This window comes from Sinocyclocheilus grahami, unplaced genomic scaffold, assembly GCF_001515645.1.
Source record: "Sinocyclocheilus grahami isolate Dianchi unplaced genomic scaffold, SAMN03320097.WGS_v1.1 scaffold89.1, whole genome shotgun sequence".
Taxonomy (NCBI): Eukaryota; Metazoa; Chordata; class Actinopteri; order Cypriniformes; family Cyprinidae; genus Sinocyclocheilus; species Sinocyclocheilus grahami.
The window spans coordinates 940,608-956,052 of NW_015505268.1; the positions used below are offsets into that span (position 1 = coordinate 940,608).

Genomic DNA, 15,445 nt, shown 5'->3' on the forward strand with positions numbered 1-15,445 from the left:
TATAGGTGGTTGGCAGTTCAATTTTGCAGCCCAGCAGAGCTTAATCCAAAGAAATGCAGTGCATGAAGCAAGAGAGCGGATTTGCTTGGGGAAAATGGGCTGTGATATTTAGCACCGCCATATTCAATGGCAGCGGAGCTTGTGTAAATATGTTTTCAGTGCACACTGGGGCTGCACTATCTGCTGTCTGGATACTTTAAACTGCATGAAGCACAGCTAAGCTCCTTCTGTATCTTAATGTTATTTTGGGGCTGCAAACACACCAGAAAACAAGGCATTACGTAAACCAAGGCACTCGAATGCACAAATTGAGAATGTGAGGCCTGTTTATGTACACCAAGACCTGCTGTGTGACGAAAACGTGGTCATATGGCCCTGTTTACACCTGGCATTAACAGCAATAACAGCATTAACAGCATTAACAGCAACTTAGCATGTTGCTAAGCTGTCAAAACAGTAATCTAATGGTCATAGCAATACTTAGCACATACAAATATTGTAGATTTTTTTGTTTTAATTGGTTCAAGCTACTTTTCAGAATATGTATTTATAACCAACATTTTTTCTTAACTCATTTACCATATTGGATGATTTTACATGGGGTTTCCCAAATTGGGTTTAAAAATCAAATGCAACATTAAAATAAATGGGGTGTCACAATTATTCAAAATAAAATGGAAATAGTAATGTGTATTATCAAATTGTGATAATCAAATCAAAGGCTGTGACAAAGTAACTTTGTTCTTTGTTCCTTTTGTCTCAGTATTATAAGACATTTTCAGATGAAATGAAAGTTTAAATTGCATCTTAAAATGCAATATATGCCCCAAAAAATCTATCAATCTATCGAACACAATTTAATTTAAGACCAAGTCATGCAGTCCTATACATCAAAATAATTTTAAATTATAAAACGATTAAATATTTTAAATTTTTGTGTGTCATATAACCATTAACCAACACCAAAACTATGAATGTGTTGTTAAATTATTGAAATTTTAACTTCAAATCTCCAGAGTTACTTTCAAATATTTTATGTCTAGGTTCAGCTGACAAAAGTTTGGCAACCCCTGACTTAACCTAGTCACGGTGCATTCTGGGACAGCAGTGGCATGCAGTGCATTAACAAGGTACGCCTTTGATGGTCTGTCACATTATTACATTTTGAGACATTTGAGACAATCAATTGTAATTTTAAGTTATATATTTCTTTTTATTTATTTCTTAAATGCATACTTTTCATTTTATATATTTCATAAGTTTTGTGTCCCAATTTTTGTCAGCGCTTGTCTAAAAGGTTTGAAGGGTCTTGGGGAGTGAATGGGGAGTGAATGTACAGCACTCTCTCCCACCTTCAATACCACGACTGAGGTGCCCTTGAGCAAGACACTGAACCCCCAACTGCTCCCCGGACGCCGCAGCATAAATGGCTGCCCACTGCTCCGGGTGTGTGTTCACGGTTTGTGTGTGTTCACTGCTGTGTGTGTGCACTTTGGATGGGTAAATGCAGAGCACTAATTCTGAGTATGGGTCACCATACTTGGCCACATGTCACTTCACGTTCACTTTCACTTTCACTTTCACCACATGCCACTGTTGGATTGCCTTCTTCATGTAGGATGCATGCAATGCTGCTTTATAATTTGACTTAGTGGAATAGACTTTATGTCAGTAGCATTCCCACAATGCCTTAAAATGCTATCTGTAGGCAGCTCACCAGGCATTGGAACAGAGCTATTATTTCTTTATAGCCCGTAAACCGTGCAGTGCAGTGCCAGTTTAGCTGAAGGTAACCGACTTCATCTCATGCTGTTTACTGCTTATACGTGTCTTGATGCCTTTTTCACTGTTTTTGTCGCATCAATTCGGAATCTTCTGACATTTGGCTTCCAACTGAGTGTGTTTTGTCCCTGCTTCTCAGTATCTGTAAAATGGCTAAGGACACAAACTCACTAATTGAGGTCACAGGGTCTCTCCAAGCGGTGCTTTTCTAATCTCCATAGCCTTCAGTCTCGCTCTTTATAACATGCTGAAATGGAGAAGTCCTCCAGGGGTAACCTTTGAAATTAAATGGCCCATAATTCTACTGATATGTGTCAGCGCCTGTCATTAGAGGCGGGGCTTGTATGTGTGTGAGTGTATGGCCATCTCCTCACCTGTCCCTAAAAGCTGCAGGTCCCAGAAGAGATGTCTTCATTGCTCTTCCATCCCAGAGCACAGCCTCTTTTTTCCATTTGCGTGTCAATGGAGCTGTCAATTATGGTGTCCCTTGGCCATAAAAAAAATATCTATCATATTTCAGAGGATGAATCTCAATTCCAGGGCCAAAAACTATGTCTCTCAATGTGATACTGCTCTGAAGGAGATTTGATGATATAACTCTGCTCCCAATCTTTCCTCTTCAGCCTCATTTACACATCTAATCTCAGAATCTATTGAATGCAAATAGATATCTCCTGACTGACAGACATGCAGATTTATGGGAGATTGGCTGGATAGGTGATTGAATGCTTATATTCTTGGAGTGATATATTCATTTGCATCAAATATTAGACATAAGCAGAATTCAGAGAATCCTTGGTAGTCATTCGTCATGATTTGCATGAACTACAATTTACAGTGCATTTAGTCAAGATAATGTATTGCTAATGCTAAATTTTGCATAAATTGTGATTCATGGAGCCATTCATACTTGTGTGAAAAACAGATGACAACAGTCATTGTGGTAAGTGTTTTTGGGGTGTATTTCTGGTCTAATAGTGCATGATTAATGAATATAGCAGTATCAAAAGGCAAATACATTTCGGTATTCATTTTTTAAAATAAATATAAAAAAAACGTAATTGTTATTAAATAATGGAACTGATGGACTTTTGAAAGCAACATTTGTGATTTAGGGCAGAAATGTAAATGCAAAGTGATGGGAAGGGGCTTGATCTTTTAGACTTGTTTAGATTTGTTTGGTATGACAGGAACATTTGATACAAATGATGAAAGCTGAAAATGTCTGATCTGACAGGAGGCCCTAGTGGTCAGTTTGCTCTGAATGGTTAACTTGGGTTGAATACTGCCTGAGGCATTAGAGGCCCCTGGCAGTCTAAGGCCCCAGGGCCTCCCGATAGCCATTTCTTTAAATTTGTGTCCTTTTTAAAGGGATAGTTTACCCAAAAATGAACAATCACCTTCATGTAGGCCTTATAACAGAAAGCAATGGTCTCCAATGCTTTTTAGTTCCCAACTTCCTTTAAAATATCTAATTTTGTTCATCACAGAGGAATGAAAAGTACAGATTTGAAATGACATGAGTGAGTAAATGAAGTTAACTATTTATTTTAATAACATTATGGTGCAGTTGATCTTGGTTTTACAAAACAATTCTGTTATCATACTAACCCTCCTGCTGTTCCAAACCTGTATGACTTACTTTCTTTTGTGGAACACAGAAAGATAGATTTTGATTGATGATTGATATTTTCAGTGCAATTACGATTAATAGGGACTGAAGTGTTCAAGCGTCAAAAGGGATACAAAAGATATACTAAAAATATCATCAAATAGTCCATGTGACCAAACTTCTGAAGCCTTACAGTCCAGTGAGCTGTAAACTGCAGCAGCCAGATCATTGAATCAGTATCTTTTTGAATTTCAGAACCAGATCAGTCAGATTTGTAAACAAATCACAATCAGTTGTTCTGCTTAACATTTATTGTGGAAACCGTGATACTTTTTTTCTGTATTCTTTGATGAATGGAAAGAATAGCATTTATTTGAAATGGAAACCTTTACTGTCACTTTTGACCAATTTAATGCATTCTTGCTGAATAAAATTGTTCATTTCTTTTTTCTTTCAAAAGTTTGAATAGTGTATTTAACAGTCTTCATCCCATACTGCTTCTATTGTTTTAGATAACATGCGAAGCTGAATTCAGGTTGCATAGAGATCCACCTCAAGAAATTACCTAAGAAACGTTTCTTGTGTAAGATGTGATGGGGGTCTCCTCACTAGCCTTATGTAGGACCCAATGGAGACCATTTAATTGACATAGACTTTTCATGGCCGCAGGACGCCAATTGAAGCCTGGATCTCCTACCAGCTGAGTGCTGTTCTGAGACGAAGAAAGCAGCTGAGTATGAAAGGCCACCCTTGAGCGTAAATGATAATGGAATAGATTTTTTTCTCCAGCAGCCTCATGTTTTTGTGGAACAGGAAGTGGAGTGCGTGTATTGGTGCAAAAGCACAGGCATGGTAGTAAATGGATATGCAGGAATACGCTATGCTATGCAATTAGAGCTCAAGTTTCTTGATTTCCCACTTGCACCGTTAAAAGCAACATAGGAGCCACAAGGTGTCTAAAGCATTTTACTTTGATTAGCTTTTTGACCATTGGGAATTTGGGAAACCAAAACAACAGAGCTAGTTCTTTCCCATATACAGTAAATGAGAATACATAGCATTCAGGTGTTTTCATATCAGATCTTAAAATTTTGCATTCTAATAAAAGTAATAAGATTTGAACTCCAACAGAGGGGCTTTGAGACTGATTCTGCATTCCAGCTTGGACCAAATTATGGAACTACAGGCTACTAGAACTATTAGAGTTGTGTTTAGATAGATGCCAGATGTTGAAGGAGTGTAGTAAGCACCTGCTTATATCTTCTCTGTCATCTTTGGCTACTGGCTCTTCCAGAACTGTCATTCTGAACTCTTTCATTAAGATAAATTATTGAGCTCTTGAATGGGTAAGGGGTGCCATCTTAATATTCATGTCTAATAGGTTTTCTAAACTTGCCATCTATGGCAGCAATTATGTGACTTTTCATTATAGGCAAGACTTTTTTGATTGCATCTTTTAAAAAGGCCTAATAGACCTTTGTCAAGGCTTGTTTTCAATGAATACAGGGTTTTCAATGGATTGTTCAAGTGTCAAAAACTTTCCAAAAAAACAAACAAATGTATTTTGTCTTTGTGCGCTGGTAAATGTTTTAAAATTGTTTATACTAAAACAGGTGAAAAAAATATGCCGGTATAATGAGTCAAAATCAGTTGTATTAAAGATACATACTCTGAAAACAAGTCTTACTATCTTGTGAAGTGTTGCTTCTGAACTAAATATTTTTATAAAGATTATTAGATATTTTAACTGGAAAATAAGACAAAATACTTATTAAAAAGACTAAAAAGACAGAGTACACTATATAATCTATAAGAATCTTATTTGTAAGATATCTTTCAGTCTTGCACATATTAAAATTTCTGTTTCTGTTTTCCTTCAACCTTAATAAGCAGTCCACCAGAAAGCAGGAACACAAAACCATAAAACAATTATATGAAATCACTTTATTATTTGTGTGTTGGTGATTCCATTTGGCAGGAATGTTACAGTCTAAAATCTGTCTATAACGGGCATGCAGTGAGGCCTACAGGTGGAGCGCTCAGAAAACACAGAGGACACACAGAAATCATTTACAACCTCACCTACAGTGCACATCATATGCATGCATACAATTCATCAACAAAGAGAGAGGGAGAAGAATCTACAATGACTTAAAAAATGCACCACATAAGAAACATAATTCTTCCAAAATACAACCACCAAGAGACAGGAACAAGAACAGATTACAGACGGAAAATCACACCGAGATAATTTATCGTTTTTAACATAGAGGAAACCGAGCAGGACGATGCAGTAGAACAGTAGACACTCACATTCAGATAACAACAATGGAATATTTCATAACATTACTGTTTTAGGCAGTATCTTCATTAGCATCTGTAAGACACGGAATGACTTTGAGTGAATGTATGATTTACATTTAGAGAACGAGATGATGACTATGCAATATTTTTTCCTTTACTCTTGCACAGTACTGAATACAAAATATGTTGAGGGAATGGGTGAACATTTTGTAGTTGATTGTTTTTTAGATTTTAAATTTAATTGTGTGATAATTTCTTTGTTCGTTTTAGGAATCTGTTATGGACAATCACAAAACCCAAAGCCCAGAGAGCTGAGATGGTACAGTAATCGCATATCACACTACCTTAGACAATAATGTAAAAGAACAATATTAAAAATAAGAACTAATGGTAGACGTTCTCACAAACAGGAACACTCTTTGGTTTAATAAAACAGGTGATGATAGGATGGGTTATGGGTTTCGGGCAGTATTTATTTATTAGTGCAGCTGATGGAAACTCACCACGTCACACAGATCGCACTATGAGAGCGGCAGTATCAAGGGCAGTTGATAGTCATGTAGAAAAATCACCAAAACTGCAAAATTTGTGCTCAGAAATGGCCTCTGTTGATTGTAAAGTACACTGAGTGGTGGAAACGTGAGATCTTAAGTCATTTGCGTGGAAGGTGGCACGTATTTCGCTAACAATTGTATGTTTTTAGCTGAATCTCATCTCTCCGAAAGTGTTACAGCTGACATCGTCACTTCTGGTGAGTAAAGGCCATAAACACAAGTGGCAGTAAAATCAGACAACATTCAGGATGATTGACCACTAATATGAAATTTAGCATCTTAGCAACTGGCTAGTTTGTTTAGCTGTTGAAGGACGCCGTTCTAATCAGCAAGCACATTCATATCATAAACATTAATATATATATTTAATCAACTCCATGTTCTTGTGCTACATGGCAGGACAGAACGCTATGACATCACTGTGACCGTGTGCTATAAATCGACACTATTTTATTAACTAAACTGAGTTTTACTTTTAAAGCCACGGCTTATATGTTTCCTAGAGACACTGAATAACAGTTTTTATTTATATGCACGCAAGCCAGTGTGGATCGGATGGAATGTCTGGAATATTCGGAATGTTCAAAACAACAGAATGGCAGCCTGATTCCTAGTATTTTTCTGAATCTGAAAATTTGCCTGTGTTTAGACATACACAATGATCTGCGACTAACAGGTTTTCCTGAACGCGTTGTTATTTACAATAATTGCGGACATAATATAATGAGAATACAAGCATACTCTATCAATACACAGCGTACTGTAGCTTATTTTTTGTTCGTAAAAATAAGAGAGGATGGATAATACAATCTGACTCCACGTCTTTCAAATCTGATTTTCTCATTATTGAGCAATTCAGCCCCGCTGTTTTCCCTCTTTTCAGTGCAGTTACAGCAACGAGAAATAACGTCATACATAAACTAGCAACAAGCAAGCATAAAAACACAAGTCAGATCCTTTCGTAGCTCATAAAATAAGAGCCAGGCTTCGTTTAGAGACCCTAAAAAATCTCGCAACTTCCTTCTTTAGATCTATTTACTAAGCTTGTTTGACTGATACTAGGAAGACGACACGGCATTTGCACACAAACATTCTCTAGCAAATAAGCTGAATACATAACTATGAAGATTGTCTGTTATTGCTGATCTGGGATCAGAGTCCCATATACAACCAACGGACACAGGACATCTTCATTCAGAAACAAATATTGCACCATTGTCACTGTCTGTTTACGTAATGTGTGCTCACAACCACGTTGTGAGAGCTAACGTAAATAAATGTAGACACTAAGAACTAGATTCTACTGTACAGCAGTGAAGATGAAGAGAATATATATTTATATTTACTGTATATAGCCCTATTGATCCAATTGTAGTTGTATGTGATCGATGTCACCCCTCACATTCTTAAGTACTGTAAAAAGCACAAATATAAGTCAATTCCAGATGAGCGCTAAGCTAAGCGCTAAGGTTTCACTCGTGGCGGCGAGCTAACACATGTGATTCCATTTTAATCAATCAAATCCAGTTTACTAGAGTGTGATGTGAATGTGTGGGACAATGTAATGAGGGACTTACTTTAAAGTTTGGTTACCTAAAGATGTGAACATCGAGCTATTCAACACTGGTGTCCGTCGGACAACAAAATCCAAAACCAGAGTTATTGCCTTAAATTTCAGTGTCTTTCAGCTAAAAATGCTAAATGAAATGGGATACAGTGTACTGATAAACAAAGAAAAATTGTTTGCATGCTTAAGAGGAAAACAACCAGCAAAACAACCAGATCATGTGTGATATCGTACGTTCTCTTCTATATTACAGTTTTCAGTCATATTAATCAGATATGATGTGACAATTCATGATGGCAGCAGGAACTGTATACTAGTTTGGATGATAAATGAATCTGTATACAGTATATATCTGTAAGTATACCACATGGATTCATCAGTAATATCTATAACAGAGCAACAATCAAAAATACGATGTGATTGGAGAAATCTCTCCAAGATAAATTTATGGCTTTTACTCATAGTCATTGTTTGATATATATATATATAGATATATCGATATATATATATCGATATATATGTATATCTGTAGTCATATACAGCTTTTTTCATTTGCTATGTACAAACAAAATGAATGAAGCACAGGGAATATTCTTGCTCTAAGGTCCGGACTCAGGGGGCATTAAATTTGTCTTTAAACAGAGTCTGATGTATGCAATGTAACATTTCTAGTGCACACATTGTATTTTCCTCATTGTTTTAATCAGAAAATGTCACATTTTGCAGTTAAAGACAGATGTTATGGCACAAATTTTGAGTCCAGAGATCTTAGAACATATGCGAGAGAGGGGAAGGGGAAAGAGGAGGTGGATTTCATGACATGAATGATTCCCGTTTTATCACAAATTGTCTGGAACACTGTTACTTTTTATTGAACATATCTTGAAGTGGGCCTGGGAGGAACTTCATGACGGTGTCCACAATGCTTTCCTCCTCTTCTTCTTCATTGCCGCAGCCAGCAGGGATTGCTTTCTTGGGACGGGTCAGACTGCCTTCTGATGCCTGCTCCATGGCTGCCTGGGCTTCTGCCTCCTTCTCTTCCTTCTTCTTTATACCGTACTGAAAAATACACGACAGTGTGTTAGATGTTTCCACATGTGACCTTTGGTTGTTTTATAAGCACATTTCTATATCCATTGTTGTTTTTCTTCTGCAAAGATTTGTATGCAGTTTACTAAAACGAAATCCTTAGAATAGTTTTTGTTAAATGAAATAAACTAAATAAAAAAATGTAATAAAAAATAATAATAAATGTATCTTTATGTACTAAAATAACTACAACTAAATCTAAAACCAAATTAAAAATAACAAGAAAAAATATATGTGGCCACAACAACAATAATAATAATAAAAGTAACGACAAAAACACAACAAAATTACTAACATTTTAAATAAAATTAAAAGTTGAGGATTTTGGCCATATTGCCAAGTTCCTGTTTTCTGCGTATTTTTCTTTTTTTTATTAATTTTTTTATAAAACCAAAAACTTTTGTCTACATTTTAGGATATGGGATAATGCTATAGTTGAAATAAGAGATTAATATGGCATTGCTTAATATGATGCTACTTGCTGTTTCTTTGCAATTGTTTGTGAATTTTCCTAGCAAAAAATGGTTTCTTTATTTTATTTTATTTTTTTACACTGTAGACCCAATGTGTGCCACCCTGATATTGTCTGGATGTCAAAATGTCATAAAACTGAAAATGTATGAACACTTTGGTGTCTGGAAAGGACAGGCAATTTGCTAAATGAATGACTTGCAGGACTATTTCCTCTTAATTAGCATACAAATGTTTGAGCATTGGAGAATTTTGGCTACACCCAATTCTAGATTGCCTCATGACCTGGATGTTAATTTAGAGACATTTAAATTGGAATGGTGTTGACTATGTCCATAAAACCTTGGCGTGCTGCCACTTGGCAAGTCAGTGTAATCATTTGGACCTGACAGTTAGCTGAGTGATTCACAGAAGCTTCATTTAGATCTGAGACACTTTCTCATTTACAAGCAAATGCCCTAATTTTGAATGGTGTGCCAAATATCGGCAAGGAAATCCACTTCATTAGAGAAGTGCTTAGATGACAAATGGTCCATTTCGTCTTTTTTTCACCCCCAAAGGGTCTGAGGCTCATTAATTCTTGCCTATTCTGTTTTAACCTTTCAGCTACATTAGAAAGACCACGAATTTATTAAGTAATTTAAATTGTGCTTATGCTGTTGATATATAAATGTTTTTTTGTTTTTTAATGTTTTTGAAACCTGTCTCTTTTGCTCACCGAGACTGTATTTTCTGATTAAAAATACAGTAAAACAACAATGTTATGAATTATTATTGCAATTTAAAAAAATTTAAAATGTAATTTATTCCTGTGTTGGCAAAGCTGAATTGTCAGTATCATTACTCAAGTCTTTAGTGTCACATGATCCTTCAGAAATCATTCTGTGCTGATTTGCTGCTCAAGAAACATTTTAAATTATTATCAATATTGCATTAATTTGATCAACATTGCATCAATTTAATGCATCCTGGCTAAACAAACGTGTAATTATTATATATATTTTTTTATCTTAATGACCTTAAACTTTTGAACAGTTGTGCACATGCAGGGGCGTAGCCATCATTTCAGAAGTGAGGGGGACAGAAATGTTTTATATATATATGTATATATACATTACATTACAATATAACATTTCTGTAATCTATATAACCTACCAGTCAACAGTTTTTGAACAGTAAGATTTTTAATGTTTTATAAAGAAGTATCTTCTGCTCACCAAGCCTGAATTTATTTGATCCAAAGTACAGCAAAAGCAGTAATGTTGTGAAATATTTTACTATTTAAAGTAACTGATTTCTATTTGAATATATTTTAAAATGATTGCTGTGATCAAAGCTGAATTTTCAGCATCATTACTCTATTATTCAGTGTCACATGCTTCAGAAATCATTATAATATGCTGATTTTTATTTCATTTATGTGAAATAAAAAACTTTTGTAACATTATACACTATACCTTTCAAAAGCTTAGAGTCAGTATAATTTAGATTTTTTTTTGGAAAATAAATTATAGAAATTAACACTTTTATTTAGCAAGGATGCTTTAAATTGATCAAAAGTGATGATAAAAACATTTATAATGTTACAAAAGATTTCTATTTCATATAGCCTAAATGCAGTTCTTCTGAACTTTCTATTCATCAAAGAAACCTGAAAAAATTCTACTCAGCTGTTTTCAACATCATGATAATAATAAATGTTTTTTGAGCAGTAAATCAGTATATCAGAATGATTTCTGAAGGATTGTGTGACTGGAGTAATGATGCTAAAAATTTAGCTTTGAAATCACAATAAATTACATTTTTTAAATATATTCAAATAGAAAATAGTTATTTTAAATAGCCTAGTAAAATATTTCAAAATTGTACTGTTTTGCTGTACTTTGGATCAAATAAATGCAGCCTTGGTGAACAGAAGAGACTTCTTTAAAAAACATGAACAATCTTACTGTTCAAAAACTTTTGACTGGTGTATAGGCAACTTTAATTGTACTCTAATTTCTAGCTTTTAATTGACTTAGAAATCAGATAACTGCTGGACAATAACCAATAATAATGATTTGTTTATATACTACAAACACTTTTTTTATCACATAAGGCAGAATAGTTTCTATACTGTAATAAATGCTATGTCAATTAGCACTGCATTGTTCGTATACTTTATTTATTACCTGGAGATGACTTGACAAACACAAATAAACCATATATTGTCGCAATCGTATGTTTAATGTTTTCATGTTTCCAAACGTTTCTGTTTTCTTTTGTCCATATTAGGAATTTCCTCATATGACTTTCTGCGCGAGAGCGCCTCCGGCTTCGGGTATGAATGAAACATACACTGCACGGAATGTTTAGCGCTCTGTGATGTTCATCTCGCCTTATTCTGGGTCCGAATAAAACATCAGATCATGCACAGACTATCCTGTCTCTTTGAATTTAAATCTATATTTATTCCCACCGGCTCTTGAAAACCTCTATGCAAACACACTTGCCCGAAAAAGTGCGGGGGACGAATTTACGTGATATTAAAAGTGGGGGGGACATGTCCCCCATGTAATCTATGCCCCTGTGCACATGTATAATGTATATTTCTTGTTTTAACTCATACAGTCTGCAGATATATGATGGGTTCTGTTTCCTGCATCGCTTCAGGAATCACAGTCAAATCCTGAGGAATGAAGATGCATAGTAACGTGTTGGAAGGAGATTTATATGAATGAATGACGTTTAGGGCAAGGCATATATCCTCTTTAAGACTCTCTGCTGCTCTAAGACATATATAATTGTGACGTTTTGCCAATAAATGGATTAAACAATGGGTGATTTCTGCCTCTGTCTACTGAGGTCACAAACTAGCTCATGCAATCAGCAGCTGACCTTCTAAACAATGATTTTCTGCTTTCTCAAACCATCTACTTGCTATAATTCCATCACTTATGTACGCATGAAATCTTATTAATGCAGCTTAATCTGGGAAATACTTATGGGTTACTTGAAGAGAGTGCTTGGCAAACCCTGAAGTTCAGTCGTCGTGGATTAGACCCATGGGGTGATGGCTTAGTGGAAAAAAGACAGGCTTTTTGGCCTCCCATCCTCTCAACATGGCTTTGCATAAACATGTATCTGTTTTACTCCAACTCCGTTTGCTCACGAGAGGAGATCATCCTCCATTTTGTGCAGCCATGCATACAATCTCTGAGACTCAGCGGCCCAAGGTGAATTATCGCGACAAATTCGTATGTGGCAAGTCTGTTAAGCAGAATAATCATTTTAACTCTGACTTTAATACATTGGATGAAGCCAATGTTCTTGATGTCATTTAAACAATCACAATTTTTGACCTATCTATCTATCTATCTATCTATCTATCTATCTATCTATCTATCTATCTATCTATCTATCTATCTATCTATCTATCTATCTATCTATCTATCTATCTATCTATCTATCTATCTATCTATCTATCTATCTAGAGAGAGTTTTTACTCAAATATATACACTACTAGTCAAAAGTTTTTGAACAGTAATTTTTTATGTTTTAAAATAATTCTCTTCTGCTCACCAAGCCTGCATTTATTTGATCCAAAACACAACAGAAGCAGTAATATTGTGAAATATCTTTTACTATTTAAAATTGCTTTCTATTTTAATATATTTTAAAATGTCTCATGATCCTTCAGAAATAATTCTAATATGCTGATTTGCTGTTCAAGAAACAGCAATCAAATAAGGTTTGGATCAAATAAATGCAGGCTTGGTGCAGCAGAAGAGACTTCTTTAAAAAACATAAAAAAAACTTCTTTAAAAATCGTACTGTTCAAAAACTTTTGGCTGGTAGTATGTATATACTGTATATATATATATATATATATATATATATATTTGTTTTTTTAAGTTTTTATATATTTGTTTTTATTGTTATAAATATATAGTTATTATGTGTGTGTTTACTTATTAATTAATATTATTATTATTATGCATTAATACATTATAACATTATAACTATATTAATACATTAATAAATTAGGCCTATTATTGGCAGTAACTGTTATTAAAATGATTAACAAACAATATGTAATATAGATCAATAATAAACATATATAACATATATGTTAATAAATTACACTTATTTCTATTAAAAATAATTAAAAACAGTATGTAATGGAGATAACTAATAAACAGTAGTTCATTTACATTTCTATATGAATATAAGTGAACATTAATTAATCAACGTATGGCAATTCTAAATGAATATACATCAACTAATATAGCATTGCATATTGTAATAATGTTTATTGTAATGTACACAATGTAATGAAGTTGTTAAATACCACCGTCTATTATTAGAATAATATTTCCATTTTCATAATCCATGGGTCTTTCCTTCCGTGACACCTTTTCCCTTTTTTTTCCTTCTTCATATTGTCACACAGAAAAGCAGCCATATGGTGGTATGAGCGCAGGGACTGAAGCATAGTCAATCTCCACAGCCTCCACAGTAATGGAATGCTTGCCAGAGCTAGACTGTTATTTTTCCAGTCCCTCTGGTTCACAGCGTGCGCCCCAGGGCCCGTCCATCCCCATACACAGCGTACCACTCAAGTGCTACAAAGCAGCATTCAGCCTCCCCAAGAGTGAAAAAAACAAAGAAAACCCCCATAAATAACTTTCACTTTATGTATATATGTGGTCTGTATAATTCTATAATGTCATTCAACCACTACTTTTCCTATACAGCATTAATATAATATTTTCTAAATAGCCTAGTTCAGTGATTGTCAAAGAAAAATTAAATACGATCATATGTGTGTATATATATATATATGTGTGTGTGTGTGTGTGTTTGTTTGTTTCTTGTTTTAAGCATGAACTCCCTTCATTTTAATAATTTTTTCAGAAAACAAGACTTAATATCTGAAGTCATTCTGCTTCTAAAGTAAATGTATCCTGATTTGAAAATGTTTAGATTTTTGCATTGGAAGTCAAGACTAAATTACTAAGTAGGAAAATCATTTTTTGCACTGTAGAACTTTGAAAACACTGAAGTTTCAAATTGTTTTATTATTTTATTATCAATGATGGATTATTATAGTTTTTGTTAATATTTTTAATTAGATTTAATTGTTATATTTACTTCTATATTTTAAATTTTTGTTTTTGTAATTTGTATTAGATTTTAAATGTGTAAATATAATATAATAAATATAATATAATATTTTTTTGTTTATTAGTTTTAGTTTAGTTTTAGATATTTTAGTACTTCAACTTAAACTAAATGAAAATGAGAAAGGCTGCCATGGCAACTAGCTGAAATAAAATATGTTTAAATTTTCTTTTTATGTTATTTAAGTGAATGTTAATGATAATCACCCTGGCCTAGATTATCATAAGTGATCATATAAACATTTTGACACCTTACGTATAACAGTGAATAATTATTTCACGGTACATTTACCTTGTCCCTGATGCCCTGTCGAACCGATTCCCTCTCCGATTCCATTTTTGCATATTTTGCCTTCCTCTCCTCCTCCTGTTGCCTGAGGGCTTCCTGTCTTTCTTCCTCCTTTCTGTCGGCATCAGGGTCCTTCTCCTCCTCGCCCCCCAGCATTTTCCCCATGTCTTTGGTCGCCCCTTTGAGAAAAAATAAGGAGAGAATCAGGAACAGGAAATCACGGACTGCATACTGGTCACAAAAATGGACTTCCAAAGACATTTGGAGGATAACCTCTAACACAAGGTGAACTGAAAATCTGGTAAATTAGTTCTCACTGTCATCCAGTTTCTTTTATAAATACTCTCAATGACGACTGCTCTCTTTGTTGGCAAGACATGCAAGTAGGACAGCCGCCAAGAAACGGACAATGGGTCAGATCGTTGTAACAAAAGGACTCCATTAGGACCATGAGAATACAGGAATTTGACAAAGCAGATAATAAGTTCTGATTGCATCCACAACTCACATTCATCAGTCATCAGACTGCTAGCGCTCCGCAGTGTGACTATGTGAGACGTCGTGTATCTTTCCACTGATTGGTCAAACCTTATTATTGCAACACAATGTTAGGT

At 34.6% G+C, this 15,445-nt stretch overlaps 1 protein-coding gene across 1 annotated transcript in view; it reads right to left on the reverse strand.

Moving 5' to 3' along the window:
• Positions 1–5,318: 5,318 nt before the first annotated feature.
• Positions 5,319–15,445, reverse strand: part of LOC107587069 (complexin-1) — a 54,311-nt gene continuing 44,184 nt past the window's right edge. The window contains exons 3-4 of the mRNA XM_016274681.1: positions 14,835–15,010; positions 5,319–8,878 (exon numbers count right to left, since the gene is read on the reverse strand). Of these exons, the coding sequence (XP_016130167.1) occupies positions 8,681–8,878; positions 14,835–15,010 (374 nt within the window). The 3' untranslated portion in view covers positions 5,319–8,680. The remainder of the gene's footprint in view (positions 8,879–14,834; positions 15,011–15,445) is intronic.